At 38.0% G+C, this 25,195-nt stretch overlaps 1 protein-coding gene across 2 annotated transcripts in view; it reads left to right on the top strand.

Annotated features, from left to right (window-relative positions):
* LOC306884154 (microcephalin-like) overlaps positions 1 to 25,195 on the top strand; it is an 87,675-nt gene that overhangs the window by 20,771 nt on the left and 41,709 nt on the right. For both annotated transcript variants that reach the window (XM_079439853.1, XM_079439852.1), the window contains 3 exons: positions 12,203 to 12,240; positions 20,599 to 20,761; positions 20,901 to 20,978. In XM_079439853.1, the coding sequence (XP_079295979.1) occupies positions 12,203 to 12,240; positions 20,599 to 20,761; positions 20,901 to 20,978 (279 nt within the window). The remainder of the gene's footprint in view (positions 1 to 12,202; positions 12,241 to 20,598; positions 20,762 to 20,900; positions 20,979 to 25,195) is intronic.

Here is a 25,195-nt window from a genome sequence, read left to right as displayed (position 1 = left end):
GAGATTTTTTGAATGTAATTGATTCTTTTAATCTTATACAACACGTGCATAAACCCACTCATGTTCAAGGTCATATCTTAGACCTAGTTTTGACTCATGGTTTATCTATTGCTGATGTTGAAATATCAGATCAAGCTTTTTCTGACCATAAGTCAATTATTTTTAAGATGTTGACACCACATAAAGTTGAAAAACCTAGAATTCAAAGCCAATTACGACGAGCTTTGAATGCTGGAGCAATAGAGCAATTTAAAGATAAATTTTTTGAAATTAACCCTTTTTATTTTATGGATAGTTTCTCTCTTAATGTGGACTCCTCACTTGAGGTGCTATATTCTGTTTGTTTTTCCCTCTTGGACTCAGTAGCCCCAGTTCATGTCAAAAAGTGCAAATTTAGATCAGAGCCCTGGCTGAATGATGTGACTCGTGGTTTGAGGATAACCTGTAGAAAACTTGAACGAAAATGGAAAAAAGATAAGTTACAGGTATCTTTTCAAATGCTAAGGGAGTCTCAAGATATCTATCAGAATACCGTACAGATGGCTAAGAGGAATTACTTTGCAGAAGTAATTACAAAAAATAGTAGCAAGCCCCAAGTTTTATTTAATATTGTAAATTCAGTTTTTAATCCAAAACCAGATGTGCTATTCCATCTGTCAGCCATAACTTGTGAGACTTTTTTGGATTATTTTGTCCGAAAGATCTCTGATATTAAAACTACAATCAAACCTAGTTTGTTTGATCCCTCTGTTGTTCGGCCACCATTTGTTACATTTGACCATTTTGAAATGATCTCCTTGCAGTCACTAGCTGAGGTAATCAAACAGTCAAAAATAACCGACTGTTCATTAGACATTATTCCAGCTAAATTGATAAAGGAAGCATTTGATGTTCTTGGCCATAGTATTTTAGTCATTATAAACAATAGTCTTTTAACTGGAGTTGTTCCTAAACATTTTAAATATGCCCTTGTTCAGCCCCTTTTGAAGAAAACTCACTTGGACCCTACCGTCGTATCAAACTATCGGCCAATCTCGAAGCTACCTTTTTTGTCTAAGGTTTTGGAAAAGGTCGTTTTGAATCAAATAAATAGCTTTTTGATTCAGAACGATATCTTTGAGGTTTTTCAGTCAGGTTTTAGGGCTTTTCACAGTACAGAGTCCGCCTTGATTAGGGTTTTAAATGATTTACTGACTGCAGTCGACTCAGGGTCTTCTGCAGTTCTTGTTATATTAGACCTTAGCGCTGCGTTTGATACCATCGACCACGACATTTTACTTGCACGTCTAGAAAATGTAGTAGGAATTCAAGGTACAGCGCTTGCATGGTTTAAGTCTTTTCTTTTAAATAGAACTTTTTCTGTAAATATTGGTCGAGATAGTTCACAACCTGCCTCTCTGCTTTGTGGGGTTCCACAGGGGTCCATCCTTGGCCCAATTTTGTTTTCCCTGTATTTGCTACCCCTTGGGTCAATTTTTAGCAAGCATAGAATACCCTTTCATTTTTATGCAGATGATATGCAAATTTATCTCCCTCTGAAAAAAAACTGCAAGAACCAATTAGAGTTGTTGCGAAATTGTATACATGACATTAAGTCATGGTTATCTTTAAATTTTTTAAAACTAAATGAAGAGAAAACTGAAGTTGTGTGGTTTGGAGTTCCAAATCATTTTGATGATCTGGGTGATTTAGCCCCATTTTGTAAGCCGCTAGTCCGAAATCTAGGTGTTCTTTTCGACAGTGATCTCAGGTTTGAGAGACAGATTTATTCTGTCGTTAAGTCTTGTTTCTATCATTTGAAATTAATAGCGAAAGTGAAATCATTTCTGTCCACTCGTGATCTCGAAAAGCTCATTCATGCATTTATATTTACAAGACTAGATTATTGCAATGCGTTATATATTGGCATAAATAAAACATTGATTAATCGCTTACAATTAGTTCAAAACGCCGCTGCGAGACTTTTGACGGGTACTCGTAAGAGAGACCACATTACCCCAGTATTGAGCTCTTTAAATTGGCTACCAATTGACTACAGAATAAATTTTAAAATTTTAATTTTTGTTCATAAATCATTGCATGGTATGGCGCCATTGTACCTGGTAAATCTTATTAAGAAATACGAACCAAAACGGTCCTTGAGGTCAGCTGACCAGCTGGTTTTAACGACTCCAAGAACAAAGCGGAGAAGTGGAGATCGAGCTTTTGTAGCGATAGCTCCAAAACTCTGGAATGATCTACCCCTTTCTATTAGATTGGAACGTACATTCATTGTTTTTAAACATAAGCTTAAAGAATACCTCTTAGCTCTAGCATTTCATGGGGTATAGTAGTTGCTTTTGTAGGTTTATCAAACTGAGGGGTTTATTTTATTTTATTGTTATTTTATGTGGTGTTAATGATGTATGTTGCTATGATTGCTTGTGTTTGTACAGCACTTTGTTCAATGACAAATTGTGTAAAAGTGCTTAATAAATAAAGTAAAGAAAGAAAGAAAAGAAAAGAAGGGTTTGAACGACTGAGGGATCACAAGAGTCCGGACAATGTTGTCACAATAACTCAGTTGTAGCAGACTTTAACTCTGACCATGACTGGAAACAGGAAGGGTCTGGGAGTACAAGATCTTCAAATTGTGTTAACCCACAAAAGAGTGGTTTTCGGAGCTCAGGATTAGCAGATCTGGACACTAGATTTTGAGGCCACTGATGTTTCACCTAAAGAATCAGATGCTTGAGATAGCAACATAGTACGTTCTGATCCATCAAGGATGGCATACGTTTGCCAGAATCGACCTTCATGATGAAGTACTTCAACAACTTTCAGGAGCACCTTACCAGAGCCTCCAAGTCGACTAAGGTAAAATGTACCATTATCCTGCTCACGACGGTTAACTCCATGAAGGATACTAAGATGTCGGCCTTTACACCGTGGACAGGGTTTTTTCAAATCACAGTCAACAGCTAAATGGTTAAGCCCACATCTCCAACATATTTTGTTCTCTCTAATCCGCTCATCCTTTTTGTTGTCTTCTAAAACTCTAAAGGAAGGACACAGGCCAGTAAAATGCTGTCTACTGGAACAATATACACACGAATACTTGGAACTCTGTTCTTGGTCTCTCAGATTCTGGGGTTGCTTATTTGTGGATCTTGATACAACAGAATTGCCATTAGCTCCATACAAGACCGATCGAGTGTTAGAGTAGATCTTTGATTGAGGTTTACTCACTAGTGGTTTTGGAAGATCACTAACTTGGTAAGCCATCGCTTGACATTCCACCTCTTCTTAGAGCCAGGTAGAAAAGTTAACCAGGTTGTAGCTTTGACCATTTAGGACAGCGCGGGCAAAACGGGCAAAGTTGGTCACATGTTCTGTGGGCAATTTACTAAGCAGTTGCTGTACATGAGAAGCACAGGTTAGTTCAGATTTAGCTTGATCTTGGCCCAAAGATTGGAGCATGCCAACCAAAGCTCTAACTTTCAATGCGAAACTACTAAATTTTCTGCTGTCACCTGGTCTCACCTTAGGAAGAGCTAATATGACTTTAATTTCCCTCAAAACTAGCTGATGAGGTTGCTCGTATTTCTGCTGTAGTGCAAAAAGAGCCATACTATATGGTCTAGGATCATTAGCATAAACTAGGGCTAAATTACGAGCAGGAGGGAGTTTTAAATGATCTAACAAGATATGGTATTTGTTAGGGCTGGGTATTGTGACCAATTCTTCGATTCGATTCTTATTTTTATGTTTCGATTCGATTTCGATTCGATATCGATTAGCTATCAATATTTAATTTAAAATGTTAGTTTTGCAGACATGGGATCCATATTTTGATATAAATGCTGGTAACTGAAACTCTCCTACTTAAGTTTATTACTGAAATACACATCTACATTAATAATAGGGTGCACACAGTTGTTTTTTTTAGTGGAGCAATTCGAAAGATGGTGACACCTTCAGGACGAGAGGTGAATATTCATATCCTCTTACGTGAAGCACGCGCATTAAGAATCGATTCGGGGATTTCCCGAATCAATATCGTTGCGTTAAACTGAAGATCGATTAAAATTGGAGAATCTATATTTTTTACCCAGCCCTAGTATTTGTAATGTTCTGACTCATGAGGTGACAACAAATTTGTCAGAGCTAACTGCAACATTACAAATTCTTGAGGGTCGTCATTCACTAGAAAAGGAAAGGAAGGTCCCTGAACACGAGAAACAGGGTAAGATACAGCATATTGTGAACCATAACATGGCTGAGAATATGAAAGAGAATGGAAAAATTGGAATTCCAGTTGCCTGTGTAGTGGGAACAGTTGGTTGAATGAATGGATTAGGTTGCGGTACAACAAAATTCCCTAATTGACCTACAAAATGTGGCTGCGTATGGTAACCTACATTAGATGCGGATGTATGAGGAATCTGCTGAGGCTGCGGAGATAACTGTGCTGATGTAATTTGTGTGGGCAACTGAGTATGAACCAGAGATAAGGGGTTACTTGGTAAATAAGCACTTGGCTGTGGTGAACCAGCTGGTTGAACCAACACCTGCGAAGCTTGCATTTGAAGGAAATGGGAATTTACCGGATCAGAAACTAATGGAGCTACAGAAGATTGAGCCATAGTACCTGATTGTAGTTGTAATGTATCAGGTGTATGTGTATGCTGTGGTGGACTACGCAACAATGAAGAAGGTGGGGGAGGCAGATAACTAGACCTACTCAATAGAAGTGGTGATGGAACAGCTGATGAATTACCTTGCTTGCATGTGGATTTCTGTTCAGATTTCTTAATGCATGCACACAATTCGTGAACAATAGATGGTTTATCAACAGCATTTTCATCATCATCAGAAGCATCATCATCAAAAGACTCAGATACATCAGAATGTTTAGAAGAAACTGCTAATTGAGACATTCTAAACATAATCTCACCCAACATACCCTTAAGTCCAAGTATTTCTTGTTTAACATCCATAAAGTAAATCATGTTGAGACTGTTCACACTGAGCAGATGAGCAAGGAATGTCTTAAGGAGCATGGATTTCCATTGTCAATTTGTCGGTGATCACTTACGACTAAAGTTGGTGGGGAAAAGGGTGAAGCAGGAACACTTTCTCGTATCATACACTCTGCATAACGGGCAGGAGGTCTTCTCGTTCTTACACTACGCCGAACTGAAGGTCTTGCATAGTAATCCATCCCACCAAAATTCTAAAGTTCCGGCTCGAAGGACCATTTGTTGAATGTAAGATGTTAAGATATCCAAAGTTCATTAAATGTAGAAACTTGGTGGCGTGTCTGATTAAAACACTGCAAGGAACACCAGTCCTTTGCTCTCTTTTTATTCCACTAAAGCAGGGGTGTCCAAACTATGGCCCGCGAGCCATCTGCGGCCCGCTATCACTCCTGAGGGATTAAAAAAAAAAAAAAAAAAGAATGTGCTGAGGTGGGCAAACTACAGGCGTTTTCATCCAGTCCGTGAGGCAGTTGTTCCAATATGCAGTAAAATTCAATAGATGGCGCTGTAGCCTGTAGTGCAGTATATAACCACTGATTTACACCATCCCACCGCTCCGACGCGGTCACCGGAGCTGATCGCGCCCACTCCAGTCGATCCGCGGCACGTTTCAGAAGCGCCTTTCCGCGCAGCTTCACTAAAGAGAGACACCTAGTCTTTTTTTGATGGACGCCGCGTTCAAGCCGCACAGCGAATACAAAATAAAAAGTCAAAATAGCTATATACACACAATAAAATGTATATAGCTATATATTTTGTATATAGCTATATACAAAACTGGCACAATAGTAAATAAGTTACATGTTTTAAAAATGGGAAAGTGTTCATTTGTTTTGAAAAATGCCTTGTATTGGAACTGTTTTAAAAATGCTTAAAAGACTATCCAGTATCAAAACAAATGGCAGTGTTCTCCTCCTGCTCACGGTACTGTAATTGTGTGGGGAAAACATGGAAATAATTTGTCATTTTATCTTGCAAAGATATGATTTCTTCTGTTTCCCACACACATTTTTATGAAAATGGATATAGTACTGTTTTTTCTGGATTACAAATTCATCTGAAAGATGCTGTAATTTCCAAGGTGATTTATATAAAGCAATCAAGGTCAAGCGCAAAGCGCGCACATCAGGATTGGTGATAAATGAGAAAAGGCAAGTGAGTTTAAATTGTGCATATTCCAGCAACCACGCCGCTAGTTTCAGTTTCGCTTTAAATATTTAAGGCTGGGCGTTTATAATATACGTTTATGGTGAATGCCACTATAATTTGTGGGTTTTTTTTACTTATGTTTTCATTCTTTTTTTCTATTCTGAACACTGCTAAATTTACAGGAATTTTTGTGGAGTGTAGGGAATATAAAAACATTTTCTAATATTTGTAAACGTTTTGTTTATTTTACATTATTTCTGAATGAAATGGAAAAAATGTGTCTTATACATAGACTTGTACACCAATGCAACTCATCTGTGTGTCATAAAGTGCTCATAAAAATAGGTAGAGGTGGTACAAGCATACAACTGCCATGTATGTACAAGTATACATAGTACAGTAGTAAGTGAGTGTCAATTTAGAATTAAAAAATAAAATCAAAGCTTCATTTCTCAAACATATTATGCGGCCCCTCACTTAATGTGGAAAATTTGATGTTGCCCTCGAGTCAAAAAGTTTGCCCACCCCTGCACTAAAGTGAATAATCAAAAATCTTAACAGCTGATATGACATGCAGTTCACAAATTCATGTGGAACAGGACTACCATGAAGAACATGATCAGGATGTACAGGATAAACGGGATGGTTTTAGGTCACTACAAACAATATAAAAAAGAACAAACTCATACAAACAACTCATTAATACATGAATATTATACTCAATCCAAATAAGGATTAAATATCTAAATTCAATAAACAAATTCAAACTATACAATTGACAAACTTACTTAACGCATCCTATGGAAAGGACTCAAAGCACATGGTTGGGTGCCCATTCAAACAACCACACCTCACCAATGCAAGAAAGGGGACAAAAGGAAGGAAGTGAGGTCTATTTATAGATTAACCAGGGGAACATGGGTAATGTAGTGCGCCATATATGGAGTTCACTCTAAATGTAATTTTCTAGGAATTGTGGGAGATGTAGTGCAAAGTGAATAAGAGAAAAAAAATAGAAAAAAGGAAACAAATTAATCAAATTCACAACAGTATCTGTGAAATCAAATTGATGATAATCGCTAGAAATCAAGTGTCCCCAACTGAGCAAGCCAGAGGTGACAGTGGCAAGGAACCAAAACTCCCTCTGACAGAATGGAGAAAAAAACCTTGGGAGAAACCAGGCTCAGTCGGGGGGCCAGTTCTCCTCTGGCCAAAATCGCCTTTTTGAAAATCACCTTTTGCAAAAAAACGTAAGGCATTAGTCACTTGCACTACAACCAGTAATGCACTGTGACACTTTTGTTGGTCTCTATAATGCTGATTGCAGCTCCTGTGGTAACTGTAATATGTTGTGCGGCAGTCTCTAATTACTTATGTTTTGTCATCAAAATATAACACATCTTCAGGGTCCTCCAAGAGTCTTTCTACCATTAAACATCTTCGTTCTTCATTTTCAACTATTAATAAATGTAATACCATTGTCGGACAGCACAGTTGTAAGCGTTTTTTCTGTTAGCTTTCTAATAATTTTGAAGTTAGGACAGTTGTGGGGTTGTCCTAAGGTTAAGACAGTTTTTAGGGTTTTTTGTCAAGTTAGGAGGTTTCTGTAATACCCCTTTCCTATCTGTAGTTAAGATAAGATAACGCATTTAGGAAATGCTGTTCTGTAATAGCTTTTGTCCTAAATGTGGTCCTAACTGAAATTACCATGGTTACCAAACAGATAAGATAAGATTTTAAAGTTAGGATCTTTCTGTAATACGCCCCCAGGGTCACAAATATGAACATGGATTGATACGAAAATGTAGTAATTACACCATAAATGCATAAAATTAAATCTGCTGTGTTTCACAGTCAACACATAGGCTATGATTGTTTGGCTAGGTTTAAAGGAAAAGAGCACTTTTAGATAAACAAGGCAATAATAGATGGCACTCGTGGAGGTAGGAAAACAAAGTTCTTTATGAACTGCAGGATTGCTTGTAATAAAGATTTAAATGCAAAAGAAAAGGTAGTAGAGCTGACTGTTTCTGTCTATGATAAGTTTTCATTTAGAATGTTTGTGATGATGTAAGAAAAGTAGTTTAAATGTTTTGCCACTTGCTTGAGTAACTTAGTATATACAGGGCTCAAATTGAGGGAGGATACGGGGGATGGCATCCCCTCAGTAAAATATCCATCCCCCCTTACCATCCCCTTTGGCTTATTAATTTTGTGTATTATGTAAAACTTATCATGCACATGAGATGTTAAAATTCTCTACTTGTGATCATTTACGAACTGAATACAGTGATTGGCCAATCAGAACTTGGTATTGTAACAAGCTGCACACAAGTGGAAACAATTTAGTCATTTTTCGCGCAAAATGGTTCAAGGGCAACTTTTGAAGTTCTTTAAAAAGAAGACAACAGAAGGTATGCTTTTTCCTTGATTAGAATTGAAAGACATTCTCCTGACATAATGTATGTGTGACTGTGAGGGACTGAGAGACGATAGGAGAGCTGACATTATCCAACTTTGGAAGAAAAAAAACACGTGGGAGTCCAAAAAGCATTCACTGCGCGATGAAGTCCATTAGAATGCAGTTAGAATGCCTTTATATGTCACGGTTTGGTTCCTGTTTGCCCATATTTGGTTTTGTTCCAGTTCTTCTCATTAGTTCATTATTAGTCTATCATCGTTCATTCGTATCACCTGTGTTTATTAATCATCTTGTTTGCTCCTTTGGTCCCATTCCTTTATAAGTCCTCAGTTCTCCCCTTTTCGTTGTCTCTGCTTAATGTTGATTAAAGGTTTAAAGTGTTGATGCTACTTTGTTCTCCTGATTTTTAAGTTTTTATATTCATTGCACAAGCAATGTACTTTTCTGTATATCAGTATATGTGCGCGAGGCCACCAACACTAATGTGCTATTAGTTTTATACAACAGTGCATAACAGCACGGTGTTCCATTCCATGAATGAATCAGTGTTTGAACGAATCGTGTGAGCCAGTGATTCAACGGTCCATTCAGATGGCTTGTGTCCCAATGTGCCTACTATCTATCCTAAATTTGATGTGATATTAGTCATTTTCAATAGGCTACTATTTAGGGCGGATAGGGTGAATAGTATGCACATTGGGACGCAGGGATGGTCTCACTTGTTTCGTTTCTATTGAATCAGCCGTTTTGAACTAGTTGTTTGATTTGAATGATTCAATAAGTAATTTATTAAAACAGGGACCACCTACTGGCGGTTCTATTGTTATTTATTTATGCATGACTGACCTAAGCCAGCCAAGGTGCCAAAACAAAAACACATTTAGCAAAATATTGTTTAATTATCAATATTGACCAAAATTCCTCTATTTCAGGCCCCAGAAGGAATTTTTTTTTATATAAATAATAGTTAATTCAATAAGGCTAATTTTTCATTAAATAGAAACCTTTTTAAAAATTAGAACAATTTTGTAATCATAGTGTAAAATTAACCACAGGACCCCCGACCACACCATCCCCCATGATTTGTTTTTTACAATTAGACCACTGAGTATATAAATCTAGAAGTAAATTCACAAGTAAAAAGCATTGAATAATGTTTCTTATATTTATTGTGCTTAAACACATCTATTAAAAGATTGTATACTGTACTGCGTAAAAAAAAAGAATCACAATGCTGAAAAAGCATTTTAAGTAGCAAATGCAGAGCATGATCAAACATTTAGGTGAGAGAAATATTTTTTAAAATTAAAAAAATTCCCTCTCACAAGAGTCACGTAAGAGGGGAATTAATTTTGAAAAATGAAATTCAGGCCCTGAATAAGTGTCTAAAAATCTTCATCACTATAAATTATTCTACATGATAAAAAGAAGGCTTTATAAAGATCGGTATCAGTGATCGTATCAGCAGATACTGTTTTCTGATCGGCGATCGCCTCAAAAATCCTGATTGGAGCACCCCTAGTTATTACAATTTAATGCTTTTAAAGTAATTTAACCTTAAGTCGTACACACAGCCTATCAAAGGATAATCCATTTGACAGGCTATGTGATCACCTACATTTCACTGTCACTATCACCTACATTTCACTGCTGGTTATACTCTGTATAATTGTGTCTGTGACAAATAAAAATCTTGAATCCATTTGAGGTGTACACGAATGCTTCATCTTTGTCCAGCGTCTGCTCTGTTTTTCTCCGGTGGTTATGAAAAACAAAAAATGTCTTTGTACTTTTTTAAAGTAAAGTTGCCACCTTGTGGAACGACTGATTAGTGTAAAGCCAAGTCAATGCGCATATGCGAACTGCGCATACAAAGTACACATGGTTAAAAAATTGGATGGTGCATTTACAGTATGCGTGCACTATTCTGGTTACGAAATTTGTCTCACACTCTGTACGTGGATCCTCATGTATGCATAAAAACCGACATATACTTTGGGCTTTAGGTAGCTAATTGCTGCAGTAACATCAGTCCCTTACGCCAACTACTGGCTGAACTATGTAACCTGCTCTGAAGTTGTGGATAAATTTCCATAATTAACATACAGACCATTTCTCAGTACCAAGTAAGCTAATTTTAATATTGGGGGAGTAAAAAAAAATCATGGGGGAGTAAAAAAAAATCCTCAAAGTAAATAATCAGGGTTTCCGCGGAGTCATAAAACGTCTTAAATTTAAGAATTTTAGTCCATAAAAAGTCATAAAAACGTCCGGATTTTCCATACAAGGTCATAAATTACATTTAGCCACGTCTTAAATTGATATGCTTGTTAATTAATTGGTTCTACCATCGCCTTTTCCCCCCCGAAAATGCGCAGGTGGCGGCATTCATTCGTTTCGCCTGTTGTAGTTCTGTCTGAGCGTTCCAGAACTACAAGGTCCATGTGGCAGTGCAGCAAACAGACTTGTCGTAAGGACTTTCACAGAAACCCGCGCGAACTCCCAACTGCCAATGTTCTAATGTAGCCTAGGCCTACAGTCTATGTTCATGAATATGCTAATTAGCGCAAGACGTCATCTGGCGACATTTAGCGACTTTTCAAACTGGCTTCAGCTACTTTCCATCGAAAGAAGTTGGCAACACTGGCTTGAAACCATAAAATAATTGATACTTTACAATGTTACAATTTACAATTGTTAAGTGTTGTTCCTGTGTTCTTGAGTTGAGTTATTGTCTGAAGTTATTTTTCGTAATTCGTGTAGGCCATAAATTTTAATCATAATGGTCATAAAAAGGTCTTAAAACGTCTTAAATTTGACTGACTAAACTCTGCAGAAACCCTGATAATATTTTTAGTGCAAACAAGTCATTATATTGCAAAATAATTACTTTGTAATTCGTTACAATGATATGCTTTACATTTTACAAATGAAAAATGACCCCACACCCTAAAATTATTCAGTTCGTAAACGTCCCCTTTTTCACCTCTTGTGAATTTGCAAGTATGTTGCATGTATTATACATGCAGCTACAACATTCTCTTTTTTTTTTTTCAAGCACAGAATTGTCTTCCTCGAACAGTCTGACGTCATATTTTACGAGCAATATCTTTTAACTTCTATTGACCGTAATATCTGCTTGCACCTGGCCACATATTTGTGTCATGGTGTCAGAAAGCATCTTGGTAAACATGTTATGTATGAACCTGTTTTAGCTGCCCTGTTCACTGATGGATGTAAACCCCAACTTCCTGTAGGGGAATAGAGAGGAAGGCAATTCATGTGTTTGTACTACGGAGCTGTTGTACTGAAGCCAGGGTACAGGGACGGATGAAACTGTGCCACGATGTTTTGTGCTTAAACGGCTCTCAACTGCTTCCCCTCCTGTATGGCCTTGGTTTCATTTCCTCTTCGTTCACCAAATATGCAGATATCCGGCATGTGTTTACTGCTTTATGCTACTCTCCAACAAAACAGGAGCTCAATAGTACGTGTCTGAGATGTTAAAATTTTAGGTGAATGTCATAAAAAATATTGAGTGTATTAGTAAAAGGAAATGAACGGCAAAATTAATGTCTAATCTTTCTTCTTTTTTTTTTTTTCTCTACAGAAAAATAGATCCTTGGTAATGACAAGCATGCCCACTGAGTGAGTATATGTGACTCTATTCTGTGTACTATTAAAAACCAGAAATAATAAAACTAGCTATTGTGCTGCATGGGTACAACCACTTGTCTTATAAATCTCTCACATATTAATTGAAAATAAATTGTTAGTTTTCACTCACAGCGATTCAGATATATGGCTAAGAATAAGTTTAGCACAGATATATTATCAACCTTATTACACTTTGGCATATTACACTCTCTCATTTAAGAGTTGTACTCTGTGTCTTTATAACCTTAGTGGGAAGTCGTGGCCTAATGGTTAGAGAGTCGGACTCGTAATCCAAAGGTTGCGGGTTCGAGTCTCGGGCCGGCAGGGATTGTAGGTGGGGGGAGTGAATGTCCAGTGCTCTCTCCACCCTCAATACCACGACTGAGGTGCTCTTGAGCAAGGCACCGAACCCCCAACTGCTCCCCGGGCGCCGCAGCATAAATGGCTGCCCACTGCTCCGGGTGTGTGTTCACGGTGTGTGTGTGTTCACTGCTGTGTGTGTGCACGTTGGATGGGTTAAATGCAGAGCACGAATTCCGAGTATGGGTCACCATACTTGGCAGTATGACACACTTCACTTTACAACACAGTGAGTTAAAGGGATAGTTCGCCCAAAAATGAAAATTCTGTCGTCATGTACTCACCCTCAAGTAGTTCCAAAACTGTGTGAATTTCTTTGTTCTGCCAAACACAAAGGAAGACATTTTGAAGAAAGTTTGTAACCAGGCTGTTTTGGGGCACCATTGATTTTCATAGTAGGAAAAAAAATACTATGGAAGTCAATGGTGCCCCAGAACTGCTCTGTTTCCCACATTCTTCAGAGTATCTTCCTTTGTGTTCAGCAGAACAAAGACATTCATACATGTTTGGATCTGCTTGAGGGTGAGTAAATGATGACAGAATTTGCATTTTTGGGTGAATTATCCCTTTAACTAGTCCTGTTATTAAATGATACACAACATAAATGGTCTTCTTTTTTGGGTTCCTGTCAAAATGACTGCATTTGTTTGGAATTATTCAGCCTTTTAAGTGAGATTTTGATAACTGAACTGATCACACTACTCTATTTGGATCCAACAATTTATTTTTAATTTGATCTTAATACTGTAAATTACCCATATGCTTTATATAGAACTAAATGCATTATTAGAATCTTTGCAGATCATATTTTTGCTAATTAGATATACACCTATCTACCCAGCAAATCAGATATTTGCTTGCTAAATTATTCTAAAGTAAATGCAAAAAATTTAAAAAAAAATATGTATTTTGGGTATTCTCTACATAGTGTGGCCAAAAAATATATAGCGTATGAATGTTACAGTATAAACTGCATTTAGCGTATCTGTCCAGAGTTGTAAATCAGAAAGTTATAAATGTCTAAATTACAGAAGAAGAAAAAAACAAGCAATCTAGAATGTAACATGTTAATCAAAAATGAGTATCAAATATGAAACATTGTGCGTGCTTTGATTTCGAAACTAAGCATTCGAATATCATCTTACTAAGACATTTGGAACATTTGATTGGGAAATATAATTGTTGTGTTCAGCATGTTACAGAGAGTTCTTGAAGTGCATGCACGTGCATGAGTTGCGTGCGTGAGAGAGAGAGAGTGAATAAAGAAAAGAAGCATCTGTTCAAGCTCCCGTGTAGAACTGAGTTCTTTAGCGTTCAGTGAGTTTAAACACAGCATTGGCGACGAGGATGGCGAGTTGGTTCTATGGTTTCACAGTATATCTCGAGGCCATGGATTACACTGACATTTCCGACCGGAGAAAGATCGCCCTGCTTTGCCACTGTCTCGGGTGGAGGGACAAAGAATATATTGTGCCCTTGGACATGCAGAAACTTATGAGGAAGCGGTCGCTCTCCTCGCTAACCACTTCACAGGCCAGCAACGAGTACTGTTCCGCCGATACAAGTTACGCAAATGGCTGCAGCATCCGGGTGAGTCCGTGCAAAACTATGTAACTAATCTGCGAGACATGGCACGCTCATGCAATTATGGGACTCTTCAAGATCAGATCGTTCGTGATCAGTTTATTGAAGGGATATTGTGTGACAAGACTCCGGAGAAACTGTTGCTGGAACCAGACGAATTAACACTAGATAAAGCCGTGGCAATTGCACTGCAAGTGGAGGCAGCCACTGAATGCTCCACGCTTCTCGCTGATGCGCGCCCCCTGGTGGATGCGCCCATGCAGTAAATGCGATCTGTCTGTCTCACACACCATGGTCTATTTCCTTCAGATAAAATAGACACTGAAGAAGCATGTTTAGTGCAGCTTACACAGGTGCAAGGAAGTCATAGAAGTTTAGTTTTCTGCAGCAACTGTGGCTCTAGCTCACACAACTCCAGGGCCCCAAATTGTCCTGCACGGGGACAGGCATGCAGGAACTGGCTTAAAAAAAATCACTTCGCTAAAGTATGCCGATCAGCACCTGCTACGCAAGCATCAGAAGTGACAACCACCTGCCTCTAATGACTGCACTGGAATCAGACATGTATCAGCGGGCCAAACAGCTTTTAGGACATGTACTGTGCCTTCCGCTGTTGATGGATACGGGTGCAGCAGCATCTCTGCTCAATGCCAGTACATACCACAAGTTCTTTTCACATCTGCCACTGCAACAGCCCTGCACATCCCTCTGTTGTTACTACAGCTCTAAGATCACTATGCTGGGTGTTCTTCATGTTCCAGTCCGCTATAGATGCCACCCTCCTGGGACTGGATCTTTTCACATGCTTAGGATTCACGCTGCGAGATGACAAAGGCTCAGACATCCACCACGTCACCACTACCTGGCAACAGAGATGACCGGCTCTGTTTGACGGACTCGGCTGCCTCACAGTCTTCACCCACAGGCCTCTGGTGGATCTAGAGGTGTCGACGGTCATTCAGCCCAGGGAGGGACAATGTGGTTGCTGATCTCTTATCTCGGTCCATTACCACACCGGCACCGGCAGCCTCACCAAGCAGCCATGACGTGGAGCTGGAGTTCATCCAGATGCTACATGAACCTTTATGATCTGCTGTCTTCTTGAAAGAGCTGCAGAAGGAATCTGAGCATGACTCCATGTTAACAACACTCCGCACCTACATACGCTCAGGGTGGCCAGCGCGAGTGCCTGAGGAGCTAGTGCCATTTGTGAGGGTGCGGAATGAACTGTCATGTTGGGGTGACGTATGTGTTTCCAGGGGTCTCTGTACAGTAGTGCTATGCAGCTTGCGCACACGTGTTCTATCAATGGCACACAAAGGCCATTTGGGCATTGTAAAATTTAAGCAAAGATGCCGGGACCTAGTCTGGTGGCTGGGCATAGACCAGGATATTGAGGGGCTGGTCAGGGACTGTGAACCATGTCTCCTCAGTGGAAAGACTGAACACCCAGCCCCAACCCCTTTGCAGCCAGTCCCATGGTTGTCATCTACGATCTCCATTCTAAATGGCCCGAGGTAGTACCGGCAGGGACAGTTACATCACAGACTATCACACGGATACTAGACAGTCTGTGACATAACTACTGACAACGGGCCCCAGTTAATTTCTACAGAATTCTCCACCTTCCTCAGCAATAAGGGAATTAAGCATATCCGTGCCGCACTCTACCATCCCCAGGCAAAAACGGTGGGGTTGAAAGGTTTAATCAGAGCCTTAAGAATGGGATTCGGGCACATCTGGTCCAGAGGTACTCCTTTCAAATGGCACTTAATCAAACCTTGTTGCACTACAGGGCTAGCCAGCACAGCATCACTCAGGCTTCACCTGCTCTGTTCATGATCGGCCGGGAGATGGAATTGCCCCTAGACAGGCTCAGAGCACAGGGCTTGTCCGCAACAGCAGTAACTGGCCCCCAAGCAGCAGTCAAAGTGGCCGTAACTACAAGCCAGGGGCGAATGAAGGATAACTTCGATAAGAGACACAAGGTCAGGCATACTAACATCGAGGTACTGGACTGGGTGCGACTCCGTAGACCTCACCGTAGCTGTAAAATGGCATCGTTTTGGTCTAAACCTCACCAAGTGGTCCGTCAGCTAGGATCCGCCACATTTCTGTTAAGCGATGGCTCACGCTGGCCTGCTAGTAGATTGCAGAAAGTGCCCATCCCTCTTACACCAACAGGTCAGTGGACAACAGAGCCCAACGCAGGCGCAGCACAAGGAGTCAGTTCCCCAGTCCCACAACCAGAACCAGTACAGCCATGGCTGCACCAGGCACCTCAAGGTTTCCAGCTCAGGGAGCCCCCACAACAGCCAGGACCTGACCCACCACCACTCCTGCTAGCATATGGTCCTCACCCGCCTCAGCTATAGCTTGATGTTACCCAAAATGGCCAGGAAATTCCCCAGCAGGCGACTTTGGGAGGCAGACCAGTTTGGGCAAGGGCTCGGCCTGCCTACCCGGAAGATTGTCACACACTTTCATTTTGTGTTCAGCATGTTACAGAGAGTTCTTGAAGTGAGTGCACGTGCATGAGTTGTGTGTGTGTGAGAGACAGAGTGAATAAAGAAAAGAAGCATCCATTCAAGCTCCCGTGTAGAACGGAGTTCTTTAGCGTTCAGTCAGTTTAAACACAACAATAATGTCAACTATTTATACGCATTTTGTGTAAGTAGTCAGCTACATTTTTAAATGCCACCAGATTGCATATTTTTGTATCAGCTGATTTGCTTTCCATCTCCAAACAAACACAGCAGTGTTTTGTTGCTCAGTGAATCTGCATTTTTGAACAAATCAGGTTAATCAATGATTCAGTGACCAATTAATAAAAAAAGTAATTTATTCAATTTCTGAATGAATCAACCATCTTGACTGAATCAATTGAATGAATGATTCAGTGACAAAGATAGTGAGTGTTTCTCAATACTCAAATTGATGCTTCCTCATTTCCTCACCCCTCCATTCTTCAGCCTGGAAAGTGAACGAACTCAGCCATTATGATGGGTATCTCAATTCTCTAATTGCAGGAGGGGACAAGGAGTGAGGAAGCTTCCTGAGGACTCACGAGTGAGGATACACTGGTGTATTCTTCCCCTCCCTTCTATGGGGGTGGAGCTAAGACATTAGGAAAGGAAACGAGGATGTACAAATAAGACCATGAGAAGCACCCATTGACTTGCCGCCAACTACTGGGGGTTTTAGTTTAATTTTTTTAAGTGTCATTTCAATTATTTCAGTCATTTAGTAATTCTGTATTTAAAACTTTATATTTAAAACATTAATATAACAATAAATGCATTTTTGCCATTAAACAATCTGTATATGTAACTTAATGCCTCTATTGTGTGCATCTATGCCACCTCTGAATTTAGTTGATACTAATTTAATTTATCAATTAATTTATCAATTGTTTTATTTATCAATTATAATTTTTCATTTTATCATGGTCTGTCTGAATACTCTATTCTGATTGGCTGGCAGGTATGCATTAAAACCTTGTAATGCACAGGTAGTTCCAAGTCAGTTTAATCACAATAACGCTTCGTTAAAATCATTAATGCACAGCTAGCGTTGCATTATCCCTTAAATATAAATTTAAGACATAAAAGAAGATATAGTTATACATCATCCCACCATAGGCCTTGCCCACTGGCATTCAGTTGCTTGATGGCTGACACTTGTTTACACCAGATAAAAATGTCTAAAAACAAAATAGAACCAATTGAAGCACTGACACAGTCTATACTGGGTATGTTTGCTGTGACATGTCCTGTTTAAACGGCATGTTTGCATCTCTGTACAGACTTCAGACTCTTCCTAGAAATACTGAAGCCTGATTGGAATACCGTTGAACCCCAATGGACAATGGTGTTCAAGATCCCTATATATAAAACTGTGCTGAAAGGCATTTCCTTAGAATCTTTCTCATTCACCTTGCATGATACAAGCCTCTTTTCGCTCTTTAATTATCACCAAATGATCAGTCCCCTTCAAGGTGAAGATGGTAATGAAGCCATAGTGGTGCTTGAAAGTGGCCCATGCAGCCCATTCCAGCCTCCTGGAAATGTTGACAGGCCCTCCCTGGTCCATCCTGCTTTCTCAGGTGTCTTCTGAGGCGCTCTCAACTCTGTTCAGAGCCCAGGTTATGATGCTTCCCCTTCGCAGTCACTTTGTCCCATACTTGTTCTGCGCGTTTATGAAGAATGTACTAGACACAAGCACATTAGACTCTCTGAACAGTTCTTTGTTTGCTTCGGTGATAGTACTTAAGGTTTGCTGAAATCTAAACAGACTACCTTATTGGATTTTGAATGTTTTAACTCTATCTTAAATATACACAAAACCAGAAGAAATTAGGATGGGGGCAAATACATTTTCACAGTACTGTAGAACCTTTATTTTCTGGCGCTAGAAAGCTCTGTATTGATTGCAAAGTGTGTAAATAAAAGTCTACAGAATAAAAATAGCACTCTCAATATAGGCTATTTAATGAAACTGTCATCACTGATTCTTATTTATTATGTAGGCTATTTTGAACAAGAGATAATCAGAAATGGGTTCAGTTGTATTCTATTGACCCATACCATTTTATTGTATTTATTTTATTCTATTTTTTTGTTGTTTGTTTAACTTTATACTGTTGATCAAAATAAAATAATTATTTGTAATATTATTTTTTAAAATTAAGTAAATCACTACTACTTCCGAATATAACCTACAGAATGATCTTGCTCTCTTAAAATGACACTGTGAATATTATGAAATATTTATTTAAAATAATAATAATTTTAAATTTTTAAAGCATTGGCTATTAGACCCACAGTCCACACATAGCCTATTGATTCCTTACCTACACACACACACACACACACACACACTGCAAATGACTATGCTATTTTTTTCCCCCACTTATTACATCAAATATTAGCGGTTTTATCTGTATCCACCCACGTGCAGGACTCTGACCTAAAGAAAGAATATCACCAACAATATACATCATATTTTGAGTAATTATATATTACAGTAATGCTTATAAATCATAATATTATTTTTGCTAGAAATACTATGTGGGTATGCAGATTTTTGGATAAAGTTGTGAACAGACATCAGTGAAAATATTATTTGCATGTCTTTTCATTGTTCAAACATGGAGCTTATGATATTGCATTGTTCAAACACGGAGCTTATGGAGCTACAGGGATGAGGTGCAGCACCTGGCTGTGTGGTGTGCCACCAATAATCTACAACTAAACACCCAGAAGACAAATGAGATCATTGTGGACTTCAGGCGGACTAGGAGTCATGCACACACACCCATCTACATCAACGGAGCTGTAGTGGAGCGTGTGTCGAGTTTCAAGTTCCTTGGCATCCACATCTCTGATGACCTCACCTGGTCCCATAACACCTCCACTCTGGTCAAAAAGGCACAGCAGCTCCTTTACTTCTTAAGGAGCCTTAAGAAAGTTCACCTGAATCCCAGGATCCTTGTGGAATTCTACCGCTGTACCATTGAGAGCATACTCACGAACTGCATCTCAGTATGGTACAGCAATTGCTCCGCATCTGACCGCAAAGCACTCCAGCGGGTGGTGAAAACTGCTCAACGGATCACCGGCACCCAGTTAACTTCCATTGAGAACATTTATCATAAGCGCTGTCTGGGCAGGGCAAGAAACATCATCAAGGATGCCTCTCACCCTAACCATGGACTTTTCACCCTCCTTCCATCCGGCAGACGTTACAGGTGCCTACGCTCTCGCACTAGTAGGCTCAGGAAGAGCTTCTTCCCCGAGGCTGTGACACTTCTGAACGCTACACCACAAATCTAACTCCTGCACCTGCTTATTACTGCACTGGTCACAGTACTTTACACACATGCATTTGCACTACTCATATTTTGCACAGACTGCACATTTTTAAAGTTATTACACTACAAACTGTCTAAAGTTGTTACTGTACAAAGCACAGTAAACTATTTCTATAAAATATTGCACTACTGTTATTTTGCATAGAATACATTGTTCTATCAATACTTTGCACACTCATCCAGCTGTATTTATTTATTACCACTGTTCTCACGTTTCTGCTGTTCATAATGTGTATATATAATATGTAATCTATATAATCTACATTGCTCTATTCATGATGTACATACAATCCCTACATTGCATTCCTATTTATATTCTGTATATACTCTGCTCAATACTGTATATAGCAATTCCACTGTACATTCTGTAAATCATATCTTCACTTACTCTGCACTTATATGTATATAAAACACTATATTCTTGCACTTCTGGTTAGATGCTAACTGCATTTCATTAGCTCTGCATAAATGACAATAAAGTTGAATCTAATCTAATCTAATCTAATATTTGTATGTTTTGCGTTTGTATTTAGGAAGCAGGAGGTAGTCTTCCAGCTGGTCCGAAATCTGGGTGGTTTTACAGTGGTGGATAATGTGTGTGAAAGCACCACTCATGTGGTGTCCGGCAGCCCAAGACGGACCCTTAATATCTTGTTAGGCATTGGACGTGGCTGCTGGATTCTCTCCTTTGAATGGGTGTGTATAGCTTTGTGTGTATTTCTGCTTCTAATATGTTTTTTTTTTCCTAAGGTGTATTTAACACCATACTGTGGAAGATTTAGGTGGTAGCTAATATGCTGTTGTACCTTTTATAATTTTTTGCTTGCCTGTGCAGATCCTGTGGTGTTTGGAGCACAGGCAGTGGGTTCCTGAAGAGCCTTATGAGCTGTCTGATAATTTCCCTGCTGCACCTGTAAGTACATGCATTTCTATAATATAGTGAATTCCATGAAACCTGTTAAGAATTTTGAGTTTCCCCCCCACATATTAACAACGAATAACTTGTCACTAAGGCTGAAAAGTAATTGTAAATATACTGCACAGCTGTTATTAGGATGTCTTTTTGTTTAGTTTTTTTGCACAAGAATATATAGAAGAAAAATCTTTTATATCGTCTCATCGTCTCTAATCCTATACTTGGATGGTAGTGTATCACAGTTTCCTCAATTTCAAGGGGTGTTACCTCTTGCAGAAACAGAAGTAATGTCCATTACTGTGATTGGCTAACTTCATTGTACCGTATCCACACCTCCATTACAGCATGTCATATGTTTTGATACTCTTGATGGCAAGTGTGATACAGCCGTACATGTTTGAGGCTGTGGCAGAAGAAATCAAAATAAGTCACATTGATTGTAATAGTCTGTTTCAGCACGGTAATTATTTTTGCTTGCTTAAATGCTTAATTTTCTGTATATTGTTCTAAAAGTACTATTATTACTTGTGTTATTACAAAAGATGCTGCAGCTTTACAGGTATGTACTGATTTTATTAGCAGCATGCAGTGATATACCCGCATTGCCCCTGAGAACAAAATGTTTGGCACTGCTGTATCTTCAGCATGTTTAGAATAATTCACAAAAAAAAAAAAATCTTTATCTTTTGGTCGCTCATGCACGTCATTAAAAATAAAACTAGCCAAGCATTTTTAATCTTTGGATCTTTACATCAACAGTTTCTTTGTGATTGATGAACAGACTTGAGTTGTTCAGAAAACACCTCCTTGATTACATACAACGATGATGTATGTTAAAGGAACACTCCACTATTTTTGAAAATAGGCTAATTTTCCAACTCACCAAGAGTTAAACAGTTTTACCATTTTCGTCGATCCATTCAGCCGATCTCCAGGTCTGGCGGTAGCACTTTTAGCATAGCTTAGCATAGCATATCGGCCTAGAAAATTTTAAATTTTCCGTCAGTCTTAGTACACGATTTAACTACAGACGAGTCAAGTTTTAAATTGGAAAAATATTGAAACTCTTTGGTCATTTTCAATGATCTATGCTAAGCGATTTCTTATGTGCTATTTACCATATTTGATTACATTGCTTGTCCACCAAAATTGTTTGGTGTATACATTTTCTCACTTATTAAAGCAAACAAACCATTTTCTTAGTAACTAATGTAAATTCTTTTGACAAAATACAGAAGTATTATCACACTGGGGTAGCAAGTCCATTATAGCTACAATTAGCATCAAGCTACATATGACAGTTTATAAGATTAATACTTGTACTCAGAACTCACTATAAAGCATCACTGAGTGTTTTTAATAACTTCCAGTTGTGATCTAATGTGAATTTTAGTTATACATGAACTGTATTATTTGTAGCTTTTTATAAGCTAAATGCTACACCTGTTGTAAACAGCTTTATTCTCATAAAAATGCCTCTAATCGCATGAAATTTGCATCCAAATCATTGTAAGTGTATTAGTTTTGTGTTTCATCTACGTTTTGCACGAGCCAGAACTCAGATGTTTTTAGGATTTACTTGTCATTTAAGTGATTCTGAATAAGGTTGCCAGCTGTGTCTCTAGTAACTTTCAGTGTCTTCTTGTAGGTGTAAACTAGGCATAAACTTTTTTTTTTTTTTTTTTTAAATCAGAGAATTGGTTAGATGGGCTATATCTAAATCTAGCCTGATTTAAAGAGCAGACAGTATTTTTAGTTTTTTTTTAGAAAATCTTCCTTTCACTGCAGCCGCAAGATGTCATTAATTATTTAGCATTCAAAAAGCGTTAGATGTCAGAAAGCACTTATGATTTGCTGTCTGTCTGAACCAAAGAAATAAAAAGCAAACCGTACCATATTGAATTGCATAGCATCATATTTTTTTCCATTGCATCATATTGCATTGAATCGCATTGTGTTGAATCAAATCAAACTCGGATTGTACTGCATCATAATGGGGTGACTCGCATTGCCTCGGTAGCTGCTTCATACAGTATGTATTTTAATGAATTGTGTCATTGCCTATTTATCGTATCATAGGCAATGCGTATCATATCGGCCTCAGTTATGGAGATGCATATCCCTAGTGTATGTGTATATAATCCATTCGTGAATGAATTGAATCAATTTGACTATTGACTATTAAATCTCATTATTCTATTTGAAATATCAGTAATCACCAATTGGTTTTACATACTGATTTTGCACTCCTGACAGAAATTAGAAAATAACTGTTTCACAAATATTGGTCAAATATCGAAGCTAGACTCCTAAATACTTTTAATGATACACAATTTGCAAAGTTTAAATAAGAATGTCATGTCATGACAATAGTGTGCAGTGAATGTAAACAAACACATATTTGCATCCAAAGTGGTTAAAGACAGTTGTGTAGGTTATTAATGGTTGTAGAAAGTTCTAACCATTAGTGAGAAGGGTATGCAGTTAATACACTCTATACACATAAGAAAAAGTTCTATATAAACTGTAAATGGTTTTACCGGGTGCTTTTTATATTTGAACACTAAAAGATTCCATATAGACCATTTTTAAAGGTTCAATCTATTTTTTGTAGCCAGGAAAAATGGTCCCATCATAGGATTATTTTGTGAATGTAGTTTCTTTTAATTAATTTGTTTAATTTAATCTTATGAATTAGGCAACAATTTATGTACAAGTACTTGATCACAAAAACATTAATCATAGGCATAACACATTATAGTATTACATAATAATTTAAGGCATTTTATTAGCATTTGCAATGACACATTTATAGTGCAATAGAAGAATTCCATGTTTCACAATTTTACAAAAAAGGAGCGAAGATGCATGAACATTAAAACATAATTTTTATTTAAAGAGTTTAAACGATAAAAACAAATGATCTATTATCATTCAGTGACACTATTTTGATGCTCTTTTTGCGTAAAGGGGGTAATGAAATCCTGGTTGGAGATGAAAGTAAGCCCTGACTCACAGTACAAACAAAAAAATTTATGTATACACAGTTGCAATCAAAATTATTCCACCCCCTTGACCTGCAAGACATTTCCCAGAACAAAATTTTATGAAAACATAAAATCAACGAATGCATCAGTAAACTATTATAAAACGTTTATTAATACACATTTGAGATTTGAATGATTCTGAAAAAGGCTGCCAAGTGCGTCTCTAGGTACTTTTAATGTCTTGTAGCCATAGCAATTTAAATAAACAATTTATTGTAGCTTTTGTGAGAGCTGTTTTGACTTTGCCATATTTGCCACTTAACTTGTGCTGTTCATGGGCTAAATTTATATATGTCTAACAGCTCAAGCTAGTTAAGTTTTGTTATGGAGTTTCCAAAGGCTTACTTGTGTTTTTAACACAATTTTGTGCCCTATCATTACAAACAAATGTTGGATAGGGGTTATAATTTGAATAGCTGTATTACATTATATATAATAATTATAATAAATGCATTAGATTAAAATATTACTTTTATATATTGACATTATCACTTTTAATATTCCACTAAACTGTCATAGATGCAATAAAAAAAAAAAAAATAAGAAAAAGAAAAGCTTAAACCTGTAAATTATTGCAGTCTCTCGGGGGTTGAATTATTTTGATTGCGTGTGTGTGTGCATTTTGACATAAATGTAGAAAATCGAAAAAACTGAGATTAGTAGCTTCTGATTTCAGCATTAATTGGTTGGTTGAATGTTCCCTCTGACGTACTTTTCACCACTCTTAACGTTTGTGGCTAAAACTTTAAAAGTGCTCTCTGATTTAGGTAAAGGTCATTAGAAATAGTGCAGGCCTGGACAATACAACCAACTTTCTTGTGCTTCTTAAGACAAACATGTAAACTATACATGCCATGGGTTTAGATAGGTAAATAAAATACAGTAGCATAAGTGTGCACAGTTAAAATATAGCACTTTGCAGATGCAGCACAATTAGTTTCACTTAAAAGTTGTTTCCTGTTTGTGCTGAACATCATTTTTTGTATCTGCTTGGACAGTTGATTTATAAGAATAGATTGTCAGAGTCCACATGAAGTATTGAAACGCGTCAATATACAGTAAGGGCTGTATGGCATCTTTCAAAATTAATTTTCTTCAGAATTAAATGTCTGTCAAAAGTAAATAAAAACACAAATATAATGTAATAATAAGTGGTAATGTTAAAGA

Source organism: Barbus barbus (assembly GCF_936440315.1).
Source record: "Barbus barbus genome assembly, chromosome: 18".
Taxonomy (NCBI): domain Eukaryota; kingdom Metazoa; phylum Chordata; class Actinopteri; order Cypriniformes; family Cyprinidae; genus Barbus; species Barbus barbus.
The sequence above is the reverse complement of the archived record's forward strand: the minus strand, read 5'-3'. Positions and strand labels throughout refer to the sequence as shown.